This window comes from Balaenoptera borealis, assembly GCF_965194805.1.
Source record: "Balaenoptera borealis genome assembly, chromosome: 5".
NCBI lineage: Eukaryota > Metazoa > Chordata > Mammalia > Artiodactyla > Balaenopteridae > Balaenoptera > Balaenoptera borealis.
The window spans coordinates 8,667,441-8,686,555 of NC_138862.1; the positions used below are offsets into that span (position 1 = coordinate 8,667,441).

General features: G+C 45.4%; 1 protein-coding gene across 8 annotated transcripts; it reads left to right on the forward strand.

Annotated features, from left to right (window-relative positions):
* Positions 1 to 35: 35 nt before the first annotated feature.
* On the forward strand, positions 36 to 12,171 carry PIGP (phosphatidylinositol glycan anchor biosynthesis class P). Of its 8 annotated transcripts, none has more exons than XM_082394603.1 (5): positions 36 to 277; positions 775 to 878; positions 7,281 to 7,353; positions 9,655 to 9,773; positions 11,936 to 12,171. In XM_082394603.1, the coding sequence occupies exons 1-5, from the start codon at positions 264 to 266 to the stop codon at positions 12,064 to 12,066; spliced, it is 441 nt and encodes a 146-aa protein (XP_082250729.1). In that variant the 5' UTR covers positions 36 to 263; the 3' UTR covers positions 12,067 to 12,171. The 8 variants fall into 8 exon arrangements, with proteins under 8 accessions (XP_082250729.1, XP_082250728.1, XP_082250722.1 ...); XM_082394602.1 differs by having other exon boundaries at positions 65 to 336; XM_082394596.1 differs by having other exon boundaries at positions 101 to 228.
* Positions 12,172 to 19,115: the final 6,944 nt, after the last annotated feature.

The following is a 19,115-nucleotide window of genomic DNA, read 5'->3' on the forward strand; positions in this document are numbered from 1 at the left end:
GGGCCGCAATGTACATGCGCCGTCGCGCCGCCCCCCCCCCCGCCCCCAGCGGCAGAGAGCTGACCGATCCCTCCAGCCCCCGCGCTCGCGCGCTCCTGCCGGACGAGGGTCGCGGTGCGCCTGCGCCCGGGCAGGGGTTGCCTTGGCAACTCGGCCCTTCTCCTTTTTCCCTCTCTCGCCCCCCTGCGGCTCCCTGGTCCGCGCCTGCGCAGAGGACTCGGCACGGAGGTGGCCGAACTGTGGGGAGGGGCCGGAGTGGGCGCATGGAAGACCCAAGGTCGAGGGCCAACCCCAATCCCCGGGCTCGAATGAGAAACGGACCCCACGAGAGGGCAGGTCAGGGTCCCGGGCGCCGAGGCCCAGGCCTGAGGAGGCCGCGCGGGCCTCCTGTCCCTGCTTGCCCTTCCCTTTTCGCACGGAGGCGAAACCTGCAGAGCTGGAGTGGCGTCAGTCCCTCCCCTGCTCCCCCGTGGCCTCGCCCGCTCCCCCCTTGCCTCCCCCCACCTTATACTGCGGGAGGTGCGCGCTGTGGCGCGTGTGCTTGTGTGCGCGTGCACGTGAGGTTTTGGGGCTGGCTGCGCCTACAGGCGAGGTATGGGTGCTTGTGTGCACGTGTGCAAGCAGGTGTGTGTCGGAGGTCTGTGCGCAGGTTGCCCGTTGGCAGTGGTTTAGGGTGGGAAAACTGCGGAGGGGCTGTGCCCGTAGCAAAGCGATGAGGTTATAATAGGCCAAGGGTGTGAATCACTGACAGATGATTGTGTTTCTTTCCCACAGATTATCTAAAGCCACAGGGAAAATGGTGGAAAATTCACCGTCGCCATTGCCAGAAAGAGCGATTTATGGCTTTGTCCTTTTCTTAAGCTCCCAATTTGGCTTCAGTAAGTACTTTCCTGATGGATGGCCAGGGCCTTTCTCTGGTGTTCAAGGACAGGAAATTATTGCATTTGTTTGTAGCATGTGCACATAGGAACTGTGATTCTTTCTACCTTTGTCTCTTTTCGAGAAAACCTGGAGGGAACTCTTGTCTGTTAAGAGTGTTCTATATGCCAGACATGAGCCTGAAAGATTTAATCTCAACAAATCTTTAAAATGCAGCACGAGGCAAGATTGCAAAGTGAATGCAACTTGGTCCCTGCCTTTAAGGAGGTCATGGTTTTGTGGACAAGACAGAGGAGTAAATCTGCAATTCTCACTCAGTGTGATAAGTGCCATGGGCAGCCAGTGGCGAGACAAGAAATCAAAATGGAAAGTCAGGGAATTCCCTGGCGGTCCAGTGGTTCGGACTCTGCGCTGTCACTGCCAGAGCTCCATCCCTGGTCAGGGAACTAAGATCCTGCAAGCCACGCAGTAGCGTGGCCAAAAAAACCCAAAAAACCCTGGGAGTCAGAGTGAGCTTTCTCCCAGGGACTTTGTCTTCACCAATAAGAAGGAAGAAGTGAGAAGGCATTATGGGGTTTGGAAATGAGTAATCTGGTGTGGCCCCGGTGCAGCCTGTGGGAGGGACAGGAATCAGGTTATAGAAGTCAGCTGCACTTTACATCCTGGGTCTCAGTCAGTCCCCATAAGGTCCCATTTTACAGATAAGGAAACTGATGTTCACTGAGACATGATATTCCCAGAGTCACACAGTGGGACCCATGTCTCTCCCCAAAAGGATTTGAGAATTAGGGAGAAAAGTGGGTGCCCACAACTTTTTAGAATTTTGTGGAAACGAGAAAGATGGAGTGGTAATGCTTCTGAACCCTAACTGCATCAGTATAGCCAACCAAGCTGTTGGCCAGGGCAGTCTATGGGGTGAAGAAGTTATAACTTGAGTTCAAATCCTGACTCCTCCACAGATTAGCTTTGTGGAGGACCATTTAGTTAACTTCTTTGGGTCTTCAGGTTCTTCCTCTGTGAAAGGGTGGTGATGTTTATCAAATGCTTATGAAGCATAAGACAGTCCTGTGAGATAGATATTGTCATTACTGTCCTCATTTTGCAGATGAGAATACTGAGGCACACGGGGCTTAAGTAATGTGCTCAAGGTCACACAGCCAGTAAATGATAAAGCTAGAATTTGAACCCAGGCACGCTGGGTTGACTTCACTATGCTGCCTCTTATGTCTGTTGTGAAGATTACTTGCCGTAATTTATGCAGAGCACTTAAAAGAATGCGTAGGAACAATAAGTACGGGTTTCTCCCACAATCCAAAAGTAGAGACCATTCCTATGAAACCTTTCGTAAGCAGAAATGGTGTAAAGCGACGATTACCTTAGGGCACATCTTGCTAAGCAATGCACAAGATAAATTGAGATAACGCACTCAATTTGATAAAGATACTCAGTTGAGATCAAGATGCTCACACAGTTCAAAGCCATGGCAGTTTGATGCCGAGATGCTGAATGTAGCTCTGGGGAAGGAGCCCAGACGTGCCACTCTCCCTGCTCTGGGTGGGCACCGCCTGCCTGTATCACGGCTCCCTGCAAAACAAACACTGAATGCTTTTTAAGTAAAAGCAAAAATCCTCTTCAGATTTCCTTTGGTTTCCGAAGACAGTTACTAACGTAGGTCTTTCATAAAAGCGAAATGGCTTAAAGCGAGCTTTCGGAAAGTGGGGATACCTGTACTTATTCAGTGTTAGCTGCTGCTGCTATCGTTATCATCAACATCATCATTTTTGTAAATCCCTGTTGTATAGAGTTATTTGAAGGGTTAGAAACTATATATATAAATAAAAGCAATGACTTTAAGACTGAAATCTAACAGTACCCACAACCAGAAATTAATTCTGCAAATTTTTCTTGCGTACTTACCATGTGCCAGCCACTATTACAGGCAAGGGAGGAGCAAAACAGCCCCCAACTTCCTGCTTTTCACAGTTTTCATTCTGCTAGGGGGAGATTGCCAATGGACAAATTAAATAATTAAACATACAGAATGTCAGATGATAATGTGTACCATGGGGAGAAATTAAGCAAGAAAGGAGGATGAGGAGTGGGAGGGCGTTGCCATCGTAAATACAGCAGTCAGGTGGTGCCTCACTGAGGGGTGAGTTGTAAGCACAGACGCGAAAAGTGAGAGTGAGCCATGTGGCAATCCAGGGAAAGCGCCTCCCAGAGAAGAGCCAGTGCAAAAGCCCGAGGAGGCCAGTGGTTTCAAGGAACAGATGGAGGTCAGTAAGGTTGAAACCTGAGACAGTGAGGCAGAAAGTAATAAGATAGAGGAGGTCAGAGGCCAGTACCCAGCAGTCATAATAAAACTAGGTGGTGGGGGCTTCCCTGGTGGCGCAGCGGTTGAGAATCTGCCTGCTAATGCAGGGGACACGGGTTCGAGCCCTGGTCTGGGAAGATCCCACATGCCACGGAGCAACTAGGCCTGTGAGCCACAACTACTGAGCCTGCACATCTGGAGCCTGTGCTCCGCAACAAGAGAGGCCACGATAGTGAGAGGCCCGCACACCACGATGAAGAGTGGCCTCCGCTTGCCACAACTAGAGAAAGCCCTCGCACAGAAACGAAGACCCAACACAGCCAAAAATAAATAAATTAATTAATTAATTTAAAAAAAAAAAAAAAACTAGGTGGTGGGTACGCAGGGGTTACATGAGTCTCTCCGTATATTGAAATAGTTATTGATTTAAAAAGCTAACTGTCTTAATCTGTTCAGGCTGCTATAACAAAGTACTATAGACTGGGTAGCTTAACCAGTAGACATTTATTTCTCACAGCTCTGCAGGCAGGGAAGTGCAAGATCAGGATGCCAGCATGGCTGGGTTCTTGGTGAAGGCCCTCCTATGGTTTGCAGACAACCACCCCCTTGCCGTATCCTCGCATAGTAGAGAAAGAAAGGACACTAATCCCATGATGGAGACCCCTCTCTCATGACCTCATCTATACCTAACTGCCTTCCAAAGACCCCACCTCCAAATCCATCACATTGGGGATTAGGGTTTCAACATATTAATTTGGGGGCGGGGAACACAAATATTCCGTCCATCACAGTAGTTATAGATTGTGGTAATAGCTTTGAGGGAAATGAAGGGAAATGATGGAGTAATGAAGGTGTGGTCGGTGGGACACAGCTGGGAGAGCAGGTGATTGGGGAAAGCCTCTCTTAAGGTGACATTTGAGCTGAGACATAAAGCAGGCTAAGGAACCATCTGCATTGGAAGAGCCAAAGGGAGATCGTTCCAGGCAGACAGCGCTCGCTGTAAATGCAGTGACCCTGCGTCCGGAAGGTCGTTTGAAGCACAGAAATGAGACGCTGTCTGGAGCTGGAGCGTAGCGCGTGAGGGCTGGACATTGGAGAGGCGGGCTGAGCCAGGTCGTTCCAGTTCTTGCAAGCCCTAGGAAGGATTTTAGATTTTACTCTAAGGGCGGCGAAGGATTTGAACTGGCACGTGATAGGGTCAGATTTGTATTTTTGGAAAATCTCTCGACGCTGTGTGGAGAACGACTGCTCCAGTATCTCTTTCTTCAGGGTTGGAATGACTAGGTCCCACTCTGAAAGCCTGGGAGTCGTCTTCACTTGTACTTTTCCTTCTCCCCCAACTCATTCATCTGCTGCTGCCACTGAGCCTGCCGGGGTCTCGCTTCTTCCACAGATTCATCCTACATGCAGCCGTCACAGTGACACACTTGAGATCCAGATGTGAACTCCCCTGATTAAAACCTCTGGTTGGGGCCTGGATGGTTATTTCTCTTGGTAGTCTGCTGTAACTGTAAAGTTACCAACAAAATGTCCAGTTGTTCCCCTTGCCCAGAGCATAAAGTCCATGTTCCTCGCCCAAGGTCTTCCATGATCTGGGACCTGTTCATTTTCCGGCTGGTTTCTCCCTGCTCAGAGCCTCGTACTTTATGCCCGAGCCACTCCACGCTGCCTGGGGTTCCCCCAAATACGTCGCCTCCCCTTCATGTCGTTTCCAGCGCTCTGGCTGCTGCCTGTAAGCCCAGTGCGAAGACGGTGCTCAGGTTCTCGTTCCAGCTCAGCAACGTTTAGCTGTGAGACCTCGGGCAAGTTACTTACATTCCCTGAGCCTCAATTTTTTTCACCTGTGAGTAAGGACTACTCACACACACCTCAGAGGGGTCTGTGGAGGGTCCAGTAAGATAGTGCCTGGGAAGTTCCTGCCGCTGCATGTGACTCGTTTCTCTCTCCCACACGACTGTGAGAATAGAGACCATGTCTCATTTATCTTTATAGCCTTGACCTTTTCATAGTGCCTGGCATATGGCAGATGTACAGTAAATATTCATTCAGTTAATTAAACTAAGCAAGTCATTTCCATTTATGAATTTGCATTTGTTTCCCCGCTGTTTGTATTTCTTTTTTTTTTTTTAATTTATTTATTTATTTATTTATTTTTGGCTGCATTGGGTCTTTGTTGCTGCACGGGGGCTTTCTCTAGTTGCGGTGAGCAGGGGCTACTCTTCGGTGCGCGGGCTTCTCGCTGCGGTGGCTTCTCTTGTTGCAGAGCATGGGCTCTAGGCACGTGGGCTCCAGTAGTTGTGACACGTGGGCTCAGTAGTTGTGGCTCACGGGCTTTAGAGTATAGGCTTGTGGCGCAGGGGCTTAGTTGCTCCGCAGCATGTGGGATCTTCCTGGACCAGGGCTCGAACCCGTGTCCCCTGCATTGGCAGGCAGATTCTTAACCACTGCACCACCAGGGAAGTGCTGTTTGTATTTCATTAATCTTGAAAACTCAAGCTCCAAGCCAGTTCCTTGCGAGCTTTTCCCTCTGCCATCTACCACACCAGCTCTCTTCAGACCCCCAGCGCTCTCTCTGTGGATGGGTGCTGGGAACACTGTTTTCTCGTATTTCCATCCTTCCTCTCACCTGCAAGCCCAGCATTTTCATCTGGCTAACCCCCCTATTCATCCTTTAGGCCCCAATTTAATGACTTCCTCCAGGAAATCTTTCCTAACCACTCACATCACCACCACTGTGGGCTGAGGGCCTTCTTATGTGTTCCAATATCCTCTTTTATTACTCGCTCATTAGCACTTATCAGAGTGTATTGAAAATACCAATTTATTCTTCTCTATTCCTTGCTCAGTTTTAAGGTCGGAGAGGGCAGAGGCCATCTCTTTCGGGTTCACTATTGTATCGCACACTCCTGACAGAGAGAATTCCGTAATACATATTTGTTGAGAAAAATGTTAATCCTTCATCATCATTGAGACAGGCTTGAAATTTCTCTCTGCCACTTACCTTGGATAGACGATGTAACATGTCTAAGACTCCAGTTCCTCATCTGTAAAAATGGCTTAATACCTCCTAGGATTGTTTTGAGGATTAAATGAAATAATGCATGGAAAGTGCTCAGAAGTGTGCTTAGCCACAGTGAGTGCTCAGAGGTTGGCTGTTATAATAGAGGGACAACAGTAAAGGGTGCCACAGAGACCTGGATTGAGGGAAATAAGACTGTGCTCTAGGAGATAAGGCATGTTGTGGATCAGAACAAGGGTAGATAAATTCACCTTTATGCCCCTAAATGTCTGTAGTTATTTCAACCCTGTGGGGATGAAGTGTTGAACACCTACTACGTATAGAGCAAATTGCTAGGTGCTATAAGGATTACAACAATTACTAAGGCATGATTTCTGCCCTTAAATTGCTTAAAATACAGTGTGAGTAGTGGAAGTTAAGACATGTTTTTTAAAATAACTAAGAGGAGAGGCTTCCCTGGTGGCGCAGTGGTTGAGAATCTGCCTGCCAATGCAGGGGACACGGGTTCGAGCCCTGGTCTGGGAAGATCCCACATGCCGCGGAGCAACTAGGCCCGTGAGCCACAACTACTGAGCCTGCGCATCTGGAGCCTGTGCTCCGCAACGGGAGAGGCCGCGACAGTGAGAGGCCCACGCACCGCGATGAAGAGTGGCCCCCACTCGCCACAACTAGAGAAGGCCCTCACACAGAAACGAAGACCCAACACAGCCAAAAATAAATATAAAAATTAATTAATTTTAAAAAAAAATAAAATAACTAAGAGGAGTTGTTTAATAGGTATAGAGTTTCAGATTCACAGGATGAAATAGTTCTAGAAACCTGTTTCACAGCAATACAAATATACTTGACGCTACTGAACATTACACTTAAAATGGTTAAGATGGTAAATTTTATGGTTTGGTTTTTTTTTTTTTTAATTTATTTTTGGCTGCGTCGGGTCTTAGTTGTGGCACGTGGGCTCTTTCGTTGCAGCGTGCCAGCTTCTCTCTAGTTGTTTTATTTGAACCTTGATAGATTGGATGCATGCCTTACTGACCTTTTTCCTTTTTTTTTTTCCCTCTTCTGCAGTACTATATCTTGTGTGGGCTTTTATTCCTGAATCTTGGCTAAACTCCTTAGGCTTAACCTATTGGCCTCAAAAGTAAGTTCAATGTATTTCTTAAATAAAGAGTATATCAATGCTGTTTTGAAGGATCAGGTTTTTTCTTAAGACTTATACAAATCTTATATTTATTCTTTTAAGATCCATAAGTAGCCATATAGAAATTTAAAGCTTTTTAAAGACGATTATTGATACGCTTCTACTTAAAGATGGTGGGCTAAATGCACATCTTTATCTCTGCTTCTTCTCAAAATCTTGTTAAAATAAGCCCATAGAAAAAAATAATTGTTAAGCTATAAACCCACAGGAGCAAATAACGGGATAGTGGAGGTGTATCAATAAAATCTTGGGAAGTGGATTGCAGATAGGTGAGAGGTAACTGACTGAATTTCCACTTTCCCACATTGCTAAAGCAGGGAAGCCAGCCAGAGCCTCTGTGCCCACAACACAGAGAGGCCCAGACATTGGAGGTACGGGTACCTCTTTAACATGGTATTTCCGGGTTGGACTGAAAACAGTGTTTAAAGAGCATTCGACCCTCAAATCCCCCTCCTCAGCCCTTAAAGCTGGGAGACCAACCCTCCCCTGCAGAAGACGGGAGTTTTATGCTCTGTAAAGGCTGAGTGAGAGTCTCTAGTCTGGGGGGCACTAGGTCTAACTAGGCACGTTACTGAAAACAGGGATCAGTGAAAATCTGCATTGCTGAATAGTGAGATTCCTCCCAAGCACCTTGCCTCACTAGGCTCTCAGGCTTCTGGTTGGCAGGCTTATACCACCCGCCTCCTCCCAGCAAGATAGGAGGGTCCTCCCTGAAGAAGTTGACCAGCTCAAGAGAAAGGGTCTCTAATTTCTGATAATTAGAGGTCCTCCAATGGAATGGCCAGGTCTCCCATAGTGTGGGTCACCAGTTGGCCATCCCCGCCCACAGATGCACAGTGCTTCCAATTAGTTTGTTAGTAGTTCATCTTTATTTTTATTTTTTTATGTCTCCCCGGCCGCCTCCCTGCCTCCCCAGTACTTCATCTTTAAATATGAATAGGCAACTTATCAGACATTAAAAGAAAGCCTCTAAAATGAAATACAAGAGAAAAAAGCAAAAAAAGAAAAGAGAGGGCTTCCCTGGTGGCTCAGTGGTTGAGAGTCTGCCTGCCAATGCAGGGGACACGGGTTCGAGCCCTGGTCTGGGAGGATCCCACATGCCGCGGAGCGACTAGGCCCGTGAGCCACAATTGCTGAGCCTGCGCGTCTGGGGCCTGTGCTCTGCAACAGGAGAGGCCGTGATGGTGAGAGGCCCGCGCACCGCGATGAAGAGTGGCCCCCGCTTGCCACAACTGGAGAGAGCCCTCGCACAGAAACGAATTCTCAACACAGCCAAAAATAAATAAATAAATAAAATTAGCTATTAGTTTAAAAAAAAAAAAAAAAAAAAAAAAAAGAAAAGAGAAAAGAAACTTGAAGAAAATGGAGATAATGCAAAGAACAGAAGAAAACTTTAAAATAAAATCCTCAGAGATAAAAAAAGATTATAACTATGAAACAACAGGATGCTATAAAATAGGGAATGTTCAGAGAATTACTGCATTTGGAAATTATAAATATGGTAGCCAAAATTAACATTTTAATTGAAGGTTTAGAAGAAACACCAAAAGTAATCTCCAGAAAATAGGATAGAGTATAGCAAAATAGAAAATAGAGAAAAGATGAGGAAAGTATAACAGCAAAAAATCTCTTAGAAGTTCCAGAAAGAGAAAACAGTAGGGAAGAAATTATTAAATAATGCACCCAATAAAACATGTGAGGTAGAGCATTTGATGTGTTTAACTGTATTAAGAGGCATACTAGACTCTATCAGAGAATTTGAGGATGGAGTATTGATAGGTACATGGGAAACCAAGCAAACAGACAAAAAGTAGTAATTACTTAATTTCCAGGAAAAACAAAAAATTGTACAAGAAGACATATAATAATAATACGTTACGGTGCTCAGTTGCAAACATTTATCTCCATATTAGGATGTTCAGAGAAAATGTCTGAAGTCTAAAAAATCAAGAAATAATAATTGGAGTATGTTGTGTAGGAAGGTGGAGGTAAACACCAGAAGAAACAGCTTAGGTGCTGAAAGTGTCCCCTACTGGGAAGTAAGACTCCAGGGCTCAAACAGGGGTACAGGATAGCAGCTTCACTGTAGGCCAGTAGAACTATTGGACTGCCTTTTAGGTACATGTATTATTTCAGTCAAAGCTAAAATTAAGTTTAAAACTGTATTAACTTGGTGATGAACTGTAGAGAACTGCAACTTTTTAGGAAGTCTGTTACCTACTTTAATATTCTTTTCTGCAGATACTGGGCAGTTGCACTGCCTGTGTACCTCCTCATTACTGTAGTGATTGGTTACGTGCTCTTATTCGGGATAAACATGATGAGTACCTCTCCACTCAACTCCATTCATACGATCACAGGTAAATTTATATCAAAGGAAAGTGCCGGGGGATGGAGGAGTCGGGTATTAACACTTTTGTCAAGAAAAGCAGGGACTTCCCTGGTGGTCCCGTAGTTAAGACTCCGTGCTCCCAGGACCCCCCTGGTGGCGCAGTGGTTAAGAATCCTCCTGCCAATGCAGGGGACACGGGTTCAAGCCCTGGTCCGGGAAGATCCCACATGCCGCGGAGCAACTAAGCCTGTGCACCACAGCTACTGAGCCTGCACTCTAGAGCCCAAGGGCCACAACTACTGACCCCACGTGCAGAAACTACTGAGGCCCACGTGCTCTGGGGCCCATGTGCCGCAACTACTGAGCCCACATGCTGCAACTACTGAAGCCCATGCACCTAGAGCCTGTGCTCCACAACAAGAGAAGCCACCGCAATGAGAAGCCCGTACACTGCAATGAAGAGTAGCCCCTGCTCACAACTAGAGAAAGCTCGCACGCAGCAACAAAGACCCAACACAGCCCCAAAAATAATAATAATAAAAAATAAACCTAGATCATTTAAAAAAAAAAAAAAAGGCTCCACACTCCCAGTGCAGGGGGCCCAGTTTCAATCCCTGGTCAGGGAACTAGATCCCGCATGCCACAACTAAGAGCCTGCATGCTGCCACTAAAGGAGCCCACATGCCACAACTAAAAAGATCCCACATGCTGCAACTAAGACCCAGCACGGCGAAATAAATAAATAAATAAATATTTTTTAAAAAGAAAAAGCAGCAAAGAACAGACTGCAGTAATTGACACACATCAGCATAGTAAAAAAACTGGGAGAAATAAATACAATTATACCAGAGGAAATGTTCACATGGCACAAATAAGCTCTCATGAATGTGCTGTTTATTACACTAGTTAACAGGTGTATTTACTGATAAAAACCACAAGTATGTAATATGTTCCTTGGCAACTTTGCCTGAGAGAAACTCCTTTTATCCTAAACAAGCTGTGTTGATCAAGGGATGACAAAGAGGTCCATACAGACCTTGTCTGGGAGGAGGAATTTGGGGGTGTGTATCCTCAGGATCACTGTGTACACCTGACCGCAATTAAGTGGATAGAAGAGCCACAGCATGTTTTTTGTAGTTGTTGTTGTTTTTAAGTTCTTTTATTTCAAGTCTAAAGATTAAAGTAGATTCCTGGGAGTTCCCTGGTGGCCTGATGGTTAGGATTCCCCGCTTTCACTGCCATGGCCTCGGTTCAATCTCCTGGTTGGGGAACTGAGATCCCACAAGCCGCGTGGCATAGCCAAAATTTAAAAAAAAAAAAAAAAAAAATTAGATTCCTGAACTTGCTTGGATTCTAGGAAGCAAAGTATTTTTTAAGTTCTGGTATGATTTTTTAACTTTTAGATATTGCTTTTCTGATAACCTACTGTGTTCCCTGCATACTTGGCTGGAATTACAGCAAATAGACAATTTGTACAAAGAGGGGAAATTGTTAAGTTTGCATGAATGATTGTACCAAATGATTGGGGTGTTGCTATAATTCTGTTCCTATGAGAAATGTACAAATGGGGCTTGAATCATCATTGTACAGTTGAATGAAATATTAATTTCTTTTTTTGTAATTTATTTTTGGCCGCATTGGGTCTTTGTTGCTGCACGTGGGCTTTCTCTAGTTGTGGCGAGCGGGGGCTACTCTTTGTTGCAGTGCACGGGCTTCTCATTGCAGTGGCTTCTCTTGTTGCGGAGCATGGGCTCTAGGCTTGCGGGCGTCAGTAGTTGCAGCACATGGGCTCAGTAGTTGTGACACGCAGGCCCTAGAGCACGTGGGCTCAGTAGTTGTGGCGCGTGGGCTTAGTTGCTCCACGGCATGTGGGATCTTCCCGGATCAGGGATCGAACCCGTGTCCCCTGCTTTGACAGGCGGATTCTTACCACTGCGCCACCAGGGAAGTCCCTGAAATATTAATGTATTACCCAAGTTAGAGGTTGCAGAAAGTACTTGGCTGATTTTTATTCTAATTGGGATATTTCTTCTAAAGAGAGAATTTAAGGGGCCTTTTAATTATGTTAAACATGGTATTTGTCATTATCCAAACATTAGCCTAGTAAACTATGTGGTGGGTCTCCACAAACCACAGAGATTGTTGAAGAAATTGCTTGGGTAAACAGAGCCTTTTGTCCTCTTCTTACAGATAACTATGCCATAAACCAACAGCCGAAGAAATACCAAGAAGAGGCCATCCCAGCATTAAGAGATATTCCTATTAGTGAAGTAAACCAAATGTTTTTTCTTGCAGCCAAAGAACTTTACACCAAAAACTGAAGTGTACATAGACTAATACCAAACATTTATTACAAATTTTTGATGGAAGAATTTCGACCATAGTAATTTTGACTGTCTTTCTGATTAATATCCAGTATTGAAATGAAATGTTAAAAAAAAAAGAAAGAAAAATGTAAGTTGAACTTCTCTTAGATTAAGTTCTATTAATATTATAAATGTTATCAAATAGTAGTTACTAATGGACAGAGTAAATAAAATACTGCATTACCGTATGGCAAGTGTCCCTCCAGAGAGGCATTCATGTTGTAACTTTCAAAGGGCAATTATGTACTTCCCACTGTTTGTTCTTAGAAGCCCAGAATTCAAACTCTTAGGTTTAGGAGAAGGGCACATTTAATGTGTGTCTTTGCCATCAGATTCGTGTCTCAGGGACGACTGCTTTAGATGGGGCAGTCGACGAAAGCTGCTGTGAGGAGGCAGTTGGGGTTGAGGTTTGATTAACGAAAACAGGAGCAGTCACATAAAGATTAGAGGGTCAGCAGGGAGCTTCCAGTACCGAGCAGGCAGGACAGAGACCTTGGGTGGGAAGAAGGGAAGGAGCGTGGTGTGTCCTAAGGCCAGGAGGCCAGCAGGGGGCCTAGCGCTTGCTGCGGGAGGGTGTGAGGGCTGTGTGGACGAGTGTAAGAAGTCTGGGTTCACCTGTCAGTGTGATGGGTTTGAGGCACTTCACATACGGAGCCATAGGAGGCTTTGAGGAAAAGTGTGTCACGGCCTGATCTGTGTTTTTTAAAAGCCACTGGGGGGAGTTCCCTGGCAGTCTGGTGGTTAAGACTCTGCACTTTCACTGCAGGTTCACTCCCAAGTTGGGGAATTAAGATCCCACAAGCTGCTCGATGCAGCCAAAAAAAATAAAAGCCACTGGGCGGTGGGTGGAGGGTAGGTTCGGGAGGGGGAATTGGGGACGGGGAAGAGTGTGGAAGTAGGGAGACCGGTCAGGAGGCGATTGCATTAGTCCAGGCAGGAAATGCTTGCCGCATAGAGCAGAGTGGTAGCTGTGGAGCTGAGGAGGATCGCGTAGCTTTGCAGCATTTGTTGGAGACACAGCTGACTGGGTAGATGGATCTGATTGTACAGGGTAGGCAGGCTACCGAGAGGAGTTGTGATCAAGAGTCATTCCTAGGTTTATTTGAATTACTGAACTGAGGAGATGATTGCACCTTCTACTGAATCAGACAGATTTGGGGAAGTGCAATTGAGGGGGTTGGAGGATTTGGTAACTAACTGTGGATTAGTTTGAGCAACGCTGCCATATTAATATCTGGGTATGTCTCGTGTAAGATTAAGAAGCTTGGATAGAAATAAGTTTAAAAGAAACAAGCCACCCATAACTTAGCAAGAGTATACTCACAGTTGGCCAGGGGGACCAAATCTAAATTCATCTAGCACTCAATGCCGCCTGTCTTTTGATAACTTAAATCTCTACCCAGGTTTGGAGCCACACATTTTACTTTATGCAAATTTAACTATATTTTCTGTATTTAAAAATAAAAAAAGGAAAGAAAGAAACTAATAATTTTAAATAGTTGGGAAAACTAGGACTTCCATTTCAATAACCATATCCCTGCCCAGTAAGCATGAGATGGATAACGTGAATCTGCTGTTTCTGTTGCCTAATGAGTCCCAGTTCCTGTATTAATTTAGGGTAAGGGCACGTCACCACACTGAAGAGCAGTTTGAGGGGACCAGCCAACTCTATCAAGGGTAGAATGGTAAATTGTGTCCTGTTTATACAATGGAAAACGACACAGCCATGCAAACAAGAATGAAATTACTGCTCTACCTAGCAACGTGAGTGAATTTCACAGATACAATGTTGGGCATAAAAAGCCAGACATAAAGGAATATATATATATATATATATATATATATATATATATATATATATATATATATATACTGTATGATGCCGTTTATGTGAAGTTCAAAATCAGGAAAATAATTTTTAAACCTATGGTGATATATATTAGAATAATGGTGTTAACTAGGAGGCAGCATGAGAGAATCTGCTGGTGATTTGGAAATGCCCTACATCTTGATCTGGGTGGTAGTTACCTGGGAATAACGTATGTTTAAAAAAATAGTTATTATCATTAAGATTTGTGCTCCTAATGTAAGTTATACATTAGTAACGAGGTAAAGAACAGTACTATGCCCCATCCCCAGAAATTTTGATTCATTGGTCTGGAGCGGGGCCCAGGCCGGGGTAATTTTTAATGTCACCCAGACACTTATAACAGGCAGCCAGGGTCAGAACTTCTGCCTTCATTGATTGGACTTAACTGAGCCTGTGGTCAACCAGGGGAATGGCCATTCACTTTGGAAGAGAAAGTGGCAGTTAATAGAGCTGTCCTCTTCCCACCAGACTGGGGGCTGCAATTCCTTTGAAGGTCATGATCAATTTAGTGTAGTGATTCTCACCTTTTTATAAATCTCAGGACCGCTTTATACGCATAAAGAGTAAGAGACCCTGGGCTTCCCTGGTGGCGCAGTGGTTGAGAATCTGCCTGCCAATGCAGGGGACACAGGTTCGAGCCCTGGTCTGGGAAGATCCCACATGCCGCGGAGCAACTAAGCCCGTGTGCCACAACTACTGAGCCTGCGCATCTAGAGCCTGTGCTCCGCAACAAGAGAGGCCGCGATAGTGAGAGGCCCGCGCACCGCGATGAAGAGTGGCCCCCGCTTGCCGCAAGTGGAGAGAGCCCTCGCACAGAAACGAAGACCCAATACAGCCAAAAATAAATAAATAAATTTTAAAAAGTGAAATTCTTTAAAAAAAAAAAAAAAAGTAAGAGACCCAACGAGTTTCTGTGTATGTGGATTATATTTAGAAATTGAAGTAGAAATTTTAAAAATATTTGTTTATAAATAATAAACCTGTTACATTTTGTTGTATTTAAGTAACATTTTATGCAAAATAACTATATTTTCCAGAACAAATTTAGTGAGACAAGTAGAATTGTCTAACATTTTTGCAAATCTGTTTAACATCTGGCTTAAAGGGAGACAGCTGGGTTCTCATATCTGCCTCTGCATTCTGTTCTGGTACCACATACCACAAAGCCTCTGGAAAACTCCACTGCATACTCACAAGAGAGTGAGTTTGAAGAAGACAAATAGCATCTTACTATTATTTCGAAGATGGTTTTGACCTCAGAGATCCCCTGAAAAGACTACACTTTGAGAACCACTAGTTAGTGGGCCTCAACTAGAGTGTATGTGTGTGTACTAGAGTAGAATACATTATAGCAGAGCACATTGCACTTGGTGAATATCTTGATTGAACACCTTTTGTGGTCACTTCAGATCCTCTCTGTCCCACCTCTTATTCCAGCCACTGATGGCTGCTTTGACCAGGTCCACACAGGTGCCCCCTGCCAGGGCACCCTGGAAGCAGGGGGAGTTAACACCATAGGACACCATGGGCAGGCGTTAAGCTCCCAAAGAACTGGTTCTGAGCTGCCTTTCCTGAGCTCCAGGCAGGTCTCATGAGCTTGAGCTGTGGTTACCATGGCAGCGGTGAACTCTGTATTGGCTCCTCGTCTTTGTTTTGCTCCCTTGCTTCCCACTCCTCCCTATTGTCACTTTCCAAATAAACTGCCTACACAAGCCTTTGTCACAGGCTCTGCTTTCAGGGGAACCCCGGCTGACAGGTTTGTATTTTGTAAAAATGTTGCTTCGGTTATAGGGCCCATGATGTCTGATGCACTTCCCTGCTGCATCTCATAATTTAAGAAAAACACTTGAAAGACACTGTGCTTTGCAGTGAGCCCAACTAATAGCATAAAGTACTCCAAATAAAAAATGTCAGTGATAGAAAACTTCCAATTTTAGCAAGACCCCCTCCAGTAATTAGATTCTCAGTGAGAATTCAAAGTCCAAATATGAAACTATCTATGAAAAGCCAACAGAATTCAAATCCAAAATTCTGCCCTCCTTCATTTCTTTTTTTCTAGTTGTTTTTTTTTCTTCTCTGCTCACTTCTTTTTTTAATTTATTTATTTATATTTTATTTCTGGCTGTGTTGGGTCTTCATTGCTGCACATGGGCTTTCTCTAGTTGCGGTGAGCGGGGGCTACTCTTCCTTGCGGTGCACGGGCTTCTCATTGCCGGTGGCTTCCCTTGTTGTGGAGCACAGGCTCTAGGCGCGCGGGCTGCAGTAGTTGTGGCTCCCGGGCTCTAGAGCGCAGTCTCAGTAGTTGTGGCACACGGGCTTAGTTGCTCCGTGGCATGTGGGATCTTCCAGGACCAGGGCTCAAACCCATGCCCCCTGCATTGGCAGGCGGATTCTTAACCACTGCGCCACCAGGGAAGTCCGCTCCCTCATTTCTTTTTCTTTTTTTTTGAACATCTTTATTGGAGTATAATTTCCTCATTTCTTGACCTGCCCTCTTTTAGTCAGAAGGATCTCAATCAAGTGCCTGGATTTTCTCAAGAAGCTGCTCCCTAGGCGTCCATCAGAACAGGTGTCACTCCTTAAGCAAATGGATTCAATCAAAAATGTCTTGTATATCGCACTTTTTCAAAGAGTTGGTAGGACACACAATATCATATTATCAGCCCTGTGCCTTAGAAAACCCAACCAAATCAACTGCTACAGCAGTTATCCCAGAACCTGATATATTGAACAGTACAGGCCCCTACTAGTCAGTAACTGCAATGCAGCTGCGTGGAACATGGGGAAAGGGCAGCAGAAAAGGAGCGGTTCTTGATTTGTCTTCCCAGCTTACAGGTCAGGCTGGGCAGTTGTCAAGATGCTCAGATCACTCAGTGTAAAACCTAATTGGGTTAATTGTGGCCCTATTAATACTACCTGGGAATGGGCAGAAATTTACTTATCCCACCTCTTCTAATCAGGATAGTCTAAGTCAAAAGGCAACAAAATTTCATTTTTCAAAGAACAAAACCTTGAGATAGATAGCCACCAAATGGGACCATGTAGAAAGGGACAACTGGTGTCTCGGGTCACCTGTATGGACTCCTGACCAGGACTAAATGTTCTCTTGCCCGCCATGCCTCGTAACCACAAAAGTCTCAGTGTGCCAGAGATGTGATGGAAACCTCAGGGACCAAAGGAGCCATGGAGTCAGAAATGACGGCATTATAGAAAATGCAGTTGTAATTCTTGAACAAGGGCATTTGTGGGCCAAGATTTATTATATCTGTTTCCCATGAATACAGAGGAAAAACCCTTTCCAATAATTCAGTACCTGTCTCCAGCTACTTCTGCAAATCCAGAGTACCCAGGCTCTGCTTGTGTAGGTCACAGTCACAGAGGGTCACGTGGCCAGGGCTGGATGACGCCAGCCTCACGGTGACTCACACATCAGTTGCGCCACTGGCGTTACTAACTAAGCCTGTTCACGCGGCCCCCGCACGTCAGAGGCAGCTGTGAGTCAGCCCGCATCAGCTGCTGCGGGGCTTCAAGGGGCCCCTCCTGCTCTCTGACATTTCGGCTTCCAGCACCGCCTGTTCTCACTGTTCTCAAGTGATACTCCTAGGGTGGCATGCGGGAGGCACAATCATCCCTCACCACCCTTCTGTGAAGGAGAAGAGCCCGACAGGAATTAAAATACAGTATATAGTCACGTGATAAACCTGAAGCTCAAAGCAGGCTTTGTTCCCAAAAGCTGATGTGAGGGGGGCTGGGCCTGCCGATGTGGAGGCTCGGCGGGACCTGCTGCGTGCACGAGGGAGTGTGCTGGGCTGCAACCTGGGAGGTCCGGGCAGAGGGCAGACAGCTGGCGAGCAGTCAGTCACCTTTGCCCGTTTCCACCCATGGGCTAAATTGCACCTGTCCCGTGAGGGTAAGGAGTAAGGGGTAGAGAGAATGGCAGAAACCTCTTCCCCAGGACTTCCCCAGGAAGGACACTCAGTGTTCTATCTCAGTGTTTCAGCCACTGAGATAGAAATGAGGAGAAAGACCACGGTTCCCCCGCACTGGCCACTTAGGTTGTCTCCTGTGTTTCCCTATTTTAAATAATCAGTACGGCAAACATCTTTGTGGAATTGTGTCCCGGGGCTAGGTTCCTTACATTGGAATTATTACAGGGTCAAAGGGCTTGAACTTTTTAAAAAAATTTTTATTGGAGTATAGTTGCTTTACAATGTTGTGTTAGTTTCTACCGTACAGCAAAGTGAATCAGCTATACTTATACATATATCCCCTCTTTTTTGGATTTCCTTCCCATTTAGGTCACCACAGAGCACTGAGTAGAGTTACCTGTACCATACAGTAGGTTCTCATTAGTTATCTATTTTATACATAGTACCAATAGTGTATATATGTCAGGACTTCCCTGGTGGTGCAGTGGTTAAGACTCTGAGCTCCCAAAGCAGGGGGCCCGGAGTTCAATCCCTGGTCGGGGAACTAGATCCCACATGCATACCGCAACTAAGAGTTTGCATGCCACAACTAAGGATCCCACCTGCCACAACTAAGACCCAGCAAACCAAATAAATAAATTAAATAAATAAAACAAGAAAAACTGGTTTAAAAAAATAGTGTATATATGTCAATCCCAATCTCCCAATTCATCCCACCCCACCCTTTCCCCCTTGGTATGCTTGAACATTTTTAAGACACTTCATATGATTACAGACTGATCTCCAAAAAGATTCTATCAGTGTACACATTCACTGTAACTCACTAACATTGAGTACTACCCTTATATTGGTGTGATGGTTAATTTTTTGTGTCAACTTGACCAGGCTAAGGGATGCCCAGACAAATGGTAAAACATTATTTCTGAGTGTGTCTATGAGGGTGTTTCTGGAAAAGATTAGCATTTGATCAGAAGACTGAGAAGATCTGCCCTCCCCAGTGTGAGCAGGCATCATCCGATCCATTGAGGGCCCATATAGAACAAAAGGGCAGAGGAAGGGCGAATTCTCTCTCTCTCTCCTTGAACTGGAACATCCATCTTCTCCTGCCCTTGGACGTCAGAGCTCCTGGCTCTCAAGCCTTTGGACTCAGACTAAATCATACCACCTGCTTTCCTGGTTCTCCAGTTTACGGATGGTGGATTATG

Coding starts and splice junctions, on each gene's coding strand:
- PIGP (XM_082394603.1), top strand. Junction 879..7,280: donor AAGCTCCCAATTTGGCTTCA/GTAAGTACTTTC, acceptor CCTCTTCTGCAG/TACTATATCTTGTGTGGGCT. Junction 7,354..9,654: donor TTAACCTATTGGCCTCAAAA/GTAAGTTCAATG, acceptor TCTTTTCTGCAG/ATACTGGGCAGTTGCACTGC.